Source organism: Octopus bimaculoides, chromosome 3 (assembly GCF_046866305.1).
Source record: "Octopus bimaculoides isolate indiv1 chromosome 3, ASM4686630v1, whole genome shotgun sequence".
Lineage (NCBI taxonomy): Eukaryota > Metazoa > Mollusca > Cephalopoda > Octopoda > Octopodidae > Octopus > Octopus bimaculoides.
The window spans coordinates 124,166,685-124,174,369 of record NC_142930.1 but is presented as its reverse complement, the minus strand read 5'-3'; the positions used below and the strand labels follow the sequence as shown (position 1 = coordinate 124,174,369).

The 7,685-nt window shown below is 38.7% G+C and overlaps 1 protein-coding gene across 1 annotated transcript in view; it reads right to left on the bottom strand.

Annotated features, from left to right (window-relative positions):
• LOC106874453 (intraflagellar transport protein 27 homolog) overlaps window positions 1–5,451 on the bottom strand; it is a 21,580-nt gene extending 16,129 nt beyond the window's left edge. Inside the window, exons 1-2 of the mRNA XM_014922192.3 lie at window positions 4,841–5,451; window positions 637–716 (exon numbers count right to left, since the gene is read on the bottom strand). Of these exons, the coding sequence (XP_014777678.1) occupies window positions 637–716; window positions 4,841–4,877 (117 nt within the window). The 5' untranslated portion in view covers window positions 4,878–5,451. The remainder of the gene's footprint in view (window positions 1–636; window positions 717–4,840) is intronic.
• Between the last annotated feature and the right edge of the window lie 2,234 nt (window positions 5,452–7,685).

The following is a 7,685-nucleotide window of genomic DNA, read 5'->3' as shown; positions in this document are numbered from 1 at the left end:
GTGGGTGCTTTTTACTAGCATCAAGCACACACGAATGGTGCTTTTTATGTGCCACCGGCATGGGAGTCAGTCAGGTGGCACTGGCATCAACCACTCTCAATGGTACTTTTTACATGTCACTGGCATAGAAGCCATTCAGGCGGCACTGGCATCAACCACACTTGAATGGTGCGTTTTACATGCCACCGGCATGAGTGCCAGTCAGGTGGCACTGTCATTGGCCACAACTACGATTTCACTTAACTCAACAGGTCATCTGCTGAGTCAAGTGAAACCATAGTTTTGGCCAATGCCAGTGCTATGACTATTATTATTATGGTATATATATATATATATATATATATAGATATATGTGTGTGTGTGTGTGTGTGTCTTTGTGTCTGTTTGTCCAGCCACCCTCATTTGACAACCTATGTTGGTGTGGTTATGTCCCTGTACCTAGCAGTTTGGCAAAAGAGACCAACAGAATTAATACCAAGCTTACAAAGAAGTCCTGGAGTCAATTTCTTCAACTAAAAAAAAACCTCTAAGGCGGTACTCCAGCATGGCCACAGTCAAATGACTGAAACAAGCAAAAGAAAAAAAAGAGTATATAAATGCATAATTTGAAAGATTGAATAGAAATAAAATACAAACCATATTATAATTTTTTGACAAATTTGTGCCATCATTATGAAACGTTTGGCAAAGGGAAGTTTTTCCAACTGCTGAACTACCTATAAAATGGAAATGATAATAATTACTTCTACTGTAGGCACAAGGTCTTGAAAATTTTTGTAGGGAAGTGGGGCTAGTTGATTACTTCAACCCCAGTGTGTAACTGGTACTTATTTCATCAACCCTGGAAGGTTGAAAGGCAAAGTTGATCTCGGCGGAATTTGAACTCAGAACGTAACGGCAGATGAAATACCGCTAAGCATTTCGCCCGGCATGCTAACAAGTCTGCCAGCTCACCACCTTAACAGAAACAATAATAATGAGGATGATCACTAATTACCATTGTGGTGATAGTGATATTAATGCTGTTAATAATGATGAACATGATCATGATGATGATGATGGAAGTGGCGATGATGATGGAGGTGGTAGTGGTGATGATTATGGCGGTGGTGGTAGTAATGATGATGACGATGATGATATGTCGATATGAAGATGGTGGTAGTAACGACAGCAAGGGTGATGATAAAGATGGTGGTGATACTAACGATGGTGATGATGACAGTGGTGGCAGTAATGGTGATGATGGTAGTGGTGGTCATGATGATGATGATGATGATGGTGGTGGTGGTGGTAGTGGTGGTGGTGATGGAAACAAATTTAAATATTTAATATTCAGGCAAGAAAGCAAAAACAACAAAGACGATCACTTTAACAGACGTTAAATGATGATGATGATGATGATGATGATGATGATAATGATGATGATAATGATGATGATGATGATATATAGGGGTTGTAGTGTTGCACTGACGATCACTTGATTCATCATCATCATCATCGTATAACGTCCACTTTCCATGCTAGTATGGGTTGGACGATTTGACTGAGGACTGGCGAACCAGACTCCAATAAAACCAGTTTACGTATTTCTTTTGCATTCTCTTTTTTATAATTGTCATTTTGTAACTATACCTTTTCTGTTTTAAAACCCATAAAAAATTATTTTGAAGTGGTTGGGGGGAGGGGTGCTGGAACAGATTAAATTATATTTTAGTTAATTGCAATGGGGAAAATTGATTTGTAAAATGAGTAAATCATAAGACAAGTTCAGTCATGGAACAAATTAAACTTATACTGCGAGGTATCACTGTCATCATATTCATCATCATCGTCGTCGTTTAACGTCCACTTTCCATGCTAGCATGGGTTGGACGATTTGACTGAGGACTGGTGAAACCGGATGGCAACACCAGGCTCCAATCTGATTTGGCAGAGTTTCTACAGCTGGATGCCCTTCCTAACACCAACTACTACTCTGAGAGTGTAGTGGGTGCTTTTACGTGCCACTGGCAAGAAGGCCAATTGGGCGGGTACTGGCGATGACCACGCTCAAAATGGTGTATCTTACGTGCCACCTGCACAGGAGCCAGTCCAGCGGCACTGGCAACGATCTCGCTCGAATGTCTTTTCATGTGCCACTGGCACAAGTGCCAGGAAGGCGACGTTGGTAATATCATCTGTTTATTTAATACCCAGTGTGAATTGGTAAAATTGATTGAAATGAATCAATAACACTATACTTTGATTAATATATGCACCTACTGTTTGAAAGCCTGAAACACGACTCTCTATTTAACAGTGAACTGGCAGAGGGTAAGTACACACAAAGTGAACAGAAAAAGCACTTCAAGGATACACTCAAAGCTTCACTGAAGAGTTTTGAGATCAAACCCTCCTCCACCCCAAAACCTGGGAAACACAAGCACAAGCCAGCCCTTACTGGCAAAGCTGCACCAACAGAGGTGCCACCTCCTACAAGCAGAATGGGATTGCAGGGGTGCAAAGAAAACGCGAAGTGTGCATGTCTAGAGTCAACTCCTTGTCGTCAGTTTCAACAAACCACCAGTGCCCGACTTGTATCAGAGCCTTCCAAATACACATTGGACTGGTTAACCATAGCCAGACATGGCGTGCCCTGCCTTCTTCTCCCATGTGATGTCATTGGTCGTCTTCAACAATGACAAATGAATTTGAGGACAGCTGCTTAAAGAAGTGCTGATCTCTAATTGTGGAGGGAACCAGTAGAAGATGTGAGAAGTGGTGAGAAAGAATCTTCAGACACTGGGTCTCACTAAGGAGATGACAAGGGACTGGAACTTGTGGCAATTTGCTGCATTTGAGAAGACATGTCAAGCTAAGTAAAATCATGGCCATCCATATATACAAGCATGTCCCTTTTTAGCCATGACCCTGCTCCCTCTCCTAGCTGAGAGGTCTTTGTCTTGCAGGTGCTAGTGCCACATAAGATGCACCTGTGCCGGTGACATTTAAAGAACACCCAGTGTGAAACCAATAGGTATCATCATTATCATCATCATCATCGTTTAACGTCCGTTTTCCATGCTAGCATGGGTTGGACGATTTGACTGAGGACTGGTGAACCAGATGGCTACACCAGGCTCCAATCTGATTTGGCAGAGCTTCTACAGCTGGATGCCCTTCCTAATGCCAAGCACTCCAAGAGTGTAGTGGGTGCTTTTACATGCCACCGGCACGAAGGCCAGTCAGCTGGTACTGGCAATGGCCACGCTCAAAATGGTGTATTTTACGTGACACCTGCACAGGAGCCAGTCCAGCGGCACTGGCAACGATCTCACTCAAATGTCTTTACACGTGCCAGGAAGGTGACGCTGGGCACAGGTGCCATCCCGATTTCACTTTCCCTTGCCCCAACAGGTCTTCGCAAGCCGAGTTTAGTGTCCAGTGAAGGAGACGAAGTTGGCATGGGAGCCAGTCGTCGAATTTAGTTCGATTTTGATTTCACTTGCTTCAACAGGTCTTCACAAGCGGAGTTTAGTGTCCGATGAAGGAAGGTACACATAAGTGGGCTGGCTACATCCCTGGCAGAGGCCTTGGATTTAGGTCTCACTTGGCTTGCCGGGTCTTCTCACGCACAGCATATTTCCAAAGGTCTCTGTCAGGTATGATTGACAGAAATTAATCTATAACACTATACTTTGATTAATATACGCACCTACTGTTCGAGTGCCCGACACGCTGGTGACATGTAAAGAGCACTCAGCACACTCTGTAAAGTGGTTAGTGTTCCGAAGAGCATCCAGCAGTAGATCCCTTGCCGAAACAGACAACTGGAGCCTGGACAGCTTGCCAGCTCCTGTGAAACTGTCTAACTCAGTGATTCCCAAACTTTTTGGGGCTGCCGCCCTCTTGACACCCAGGCTACATTCCTAGTTCCCCCACTCCAAGTAACCATAAAAAACGTAGACCTCTTTCTGAAGCAAATTCAAAGCAACTGGATTTCACCAATAAAACAACCTAATAAACCCATTATTTTGTTTTTTAACATGAATCATTACCCCCACATTTTACATAAATTGCTACCCCATTATCGCCCCCTTGGAACTTTCCACTGCCCCCAGAGGGGCAATACCGCCCACTTTGAGAACTACTGGTCTAACCCATGCCAACGTGGAAAACGGACGTTAAATGGTGATGATGATTCTAGTGACAAATATATGAGTGCGTATTTTTTGAAAAGAATATAAGTTTATCACAAGTGAAAAAATGGTTGAGGAGCACTGATATAGATAGAAAAGTAGATAGACACAAACACAGTTAATCTATTAATACAGACATCTAACGAGGAGATGTGTATCTGCTAGAAATAACAGTCAAAAATTCGCTCAGATCACACTCTACCGCTGTTGAAAAGGATACATCGGATAATGTATCTTTTAATGAATATTTGTTATTACCAGCGAATATTAACTACTATTCCACCCCAACCCACCAGTGGCGATAGGTCTACAAGGAAGCTTGTCCCTTTAGAAATAATAGCTATATATCCTTTTAACCACATCATATCACCATAGAAGTAAAGGACATGTTCGATAATGGCATTCTAGAGAGATAGTCACACTACATTTATAAAGATAAAGGGATGGTAGCAGCTTGAATGTTTTCGATCTTAGGTATGGTTTATCAGACGTGATACTACAAACCTAGGGTTAAACAGTAATAATGTCAGAGCACAAACACACATGTACATACAGGCGTACAAATGCACACATACATACCAGCTCGCACGTTCATGCATTACGATGCATGTGCCTGTACTTAGATGCTTTTGACATACACAAAATATAAACAACTAACTCACCAAGAAGAAAGCATTTAGCGTGGAGAACCGTCGTCATGGTTGCTAAGGAATAAAACGGATGTAATCAACAGATTCTAATAACGCAGTTAATCAGTTTTAGCATGCATGAAATTTCTTGTTTATATATCTGTGAAATAATATCGTCTCCTCCGGGATACCCAATATTTATTAAAGAATCAAATAATTAAGATTTAAAATATTTTTTATCAACAAATGCTACATTTTCTTTTTATTTTAAACTACTTAAATTTCATACAGTGTCGATACACACGAGTGAACAATAGATAAATCAATTCACCAAAATTTCTTCAACCACTTGAAGTTTTTCAAATTTTCATCATATTACATTTTAAAAAAATGTAGTTCTCATGCTGATGATGAAAATTGCATTCACATTTTCTGGGCTTATGCAGTTTCGCACCTCTCCTTGAAAAATGCATTAAAAAAAAAATTTTTTTTTGGATTCCTACGTTTTAGATATCGGAGATTACGAATATGCAAAAAAAGTAATTTTTTTAATTTCACCCCCACCTCTTCCCCACCACAATTTAAATTTTGGTTTTGTTTACATAGAACGTGCTGATGTGTATACAAATTGCTGTCAATTACACGAAGGGAAGAAACAGGGTTATTCGAGATTCCAATTACGTCCCTTGCATCGGAAAAGAAACCAAAAGAACGAAATAAAAAAACTTCTAAACTTTAGAAAAATAAAAGAAATACATTATTTACATTTGACGGATATTTGTCCTCATCTTGTGTGTTGTTAACACAACGTTTCGGTTGATATACCCACCAGCCTTCATCAGGAGTCTTGGTGAAATTTCGAACTTGGGTTCTCATTCCTAAGGTTCGAAACCCAGGTTCGAAATTTTCCCAAGACACCTGATGAAAGCTGGAGGGTATATCACCCGAAACGTTGTGTTAACAGCAAACAAGATGAAAATAAATATCCATCAAATGTAAATAATGTACATAATTCCTCATCTCTTAAATATTGAAATGAATAAAGGAGATTTTACCCTTGACGTAAATCGTTATGGTTTCTTCTAATTTAATTTGAATGCTTTAAAAACAACGATTTTTATAATGTTTTTCCACTCAATAAACGTCAAATTTATGAGGCCTGTCATTATTTTCGTCACACACACACACACAACGCACAAATTCCCATGTGTACGTGTACACAAGCCTATACATAAATGCATGCATATTTGATTTATGCGATTGTAAATCATTAACTGTTAAATAAGAAATGTATGAATTCAGTTAAATATATATTTATATATATAACTGTGTTTGTGTGTGTTCTTTTATTTATAGATTTTTTTTACCAATGTAAAAAGAGCCAGTTGCTAACCTAGATCCAAGTGTCCTTCACTGAAATTTCAACATCAATGAGGTATTTGTACATGTTTGTATGTGTGCAAGAATTTGGAATCAATGCACACAAATACACACATGGATCTGTCTTGTTTTTTTTTTGTTTTTTTGTAGCTATTCTTTTTCTTTTACTTGTTTCAGTCATTTGACTGCGGCCATGCTGGAGCACCGCCTTTAGTCGAGCAAATCGACCCCAGAGATTAATTCCGATTCTTTAATTCAAGATATTTGGAATTGTGTAAATGTATGAATTTTAAACATACACACACACGCACACAGAAAATCTGCCTTTTATAGATTAGATAAGATATATATATATGCATGTATGTGTGTGTGTATATATTTGTGTGTCTGTGCTTGTTCCTCCAACATCACTTGACAACCGATGCTGGTGTATTCATGTCCCCGTAACTTAGCGGTTCGGCAATAAGAGACTATTATCATCATCATCATCATCATCACTATTGTTATTTAAAAGGGTTTTTTTCTCTCAATTTATTGAATTTATATATTTTTAAAAATTTTTGTGGGAGGCAGTATTTTGGCCTGAAATGAAAATGTATTTGTTAATAATAATCTTTGAATGTACTTTTCATTCTGGAATTTTGTTTTCTTTCCTTTGTCTTGTTTTTTTTTGGGGGGGGGGGGATATTTTACTTTGTAAAGCAACAACAACTTAAACATTAACAAAAGTGACAAATTCTAAATCTGATGCAATCACTCTACCTAGAAAATTCAGGAGTAAATTAAATGTCATTCAACAACATATAAAAAAAGTGTATCATAATAGCAACACGTTTTTATATTTGAAACCAAAACAATCAATATCAATATTATTATTAACATGTGTGTGTGCGTGTGTGTGTGTGTGTGTATTATAATACAGTTTGACTCAGATTCACGTGTCATAAAGTTTAGTGGGTAAAGTACATAATGTATAACTTTAAATCAAAAACGTCATCAAATAATATATGTAACCCTTACAAAATGTACAGCATGCTACTATGTCTTGTTTGTCCTTTTACGTGTGTGTGTGTGTGCGTATGTGCATGTGTGCGTATGTGTGTGTGTGTATGTGTGTGTAAAGCATAGTTATGTGGGATGAAGTTTGTTTTCTGGTTTTAGTTCCACTGTTATAGCAGCTTTGGGTGCTATAACAATAAGCTCTGGGACAATTAAAGCCTTGTGAGTAGATTTAGTAGATGGAAACTGAAAGAAGCCCATTGTATATATATATATATATATATATATATATATATATATATATATATATATATATATATATATTTATTCACACACACACAGTAGCAATGCATCTCAGCGTTGCCCAGGTGTTATGGCCTACAGCCACATTGTATTATTTGTTATTTTCTTATGGGCACGGCTTGACAAACGGTGTAGGTGTGTTTACGTCCCCGTAAACTGGCAGTTCAGCTAAGGGGTTCGATAGAATAAGTACCGG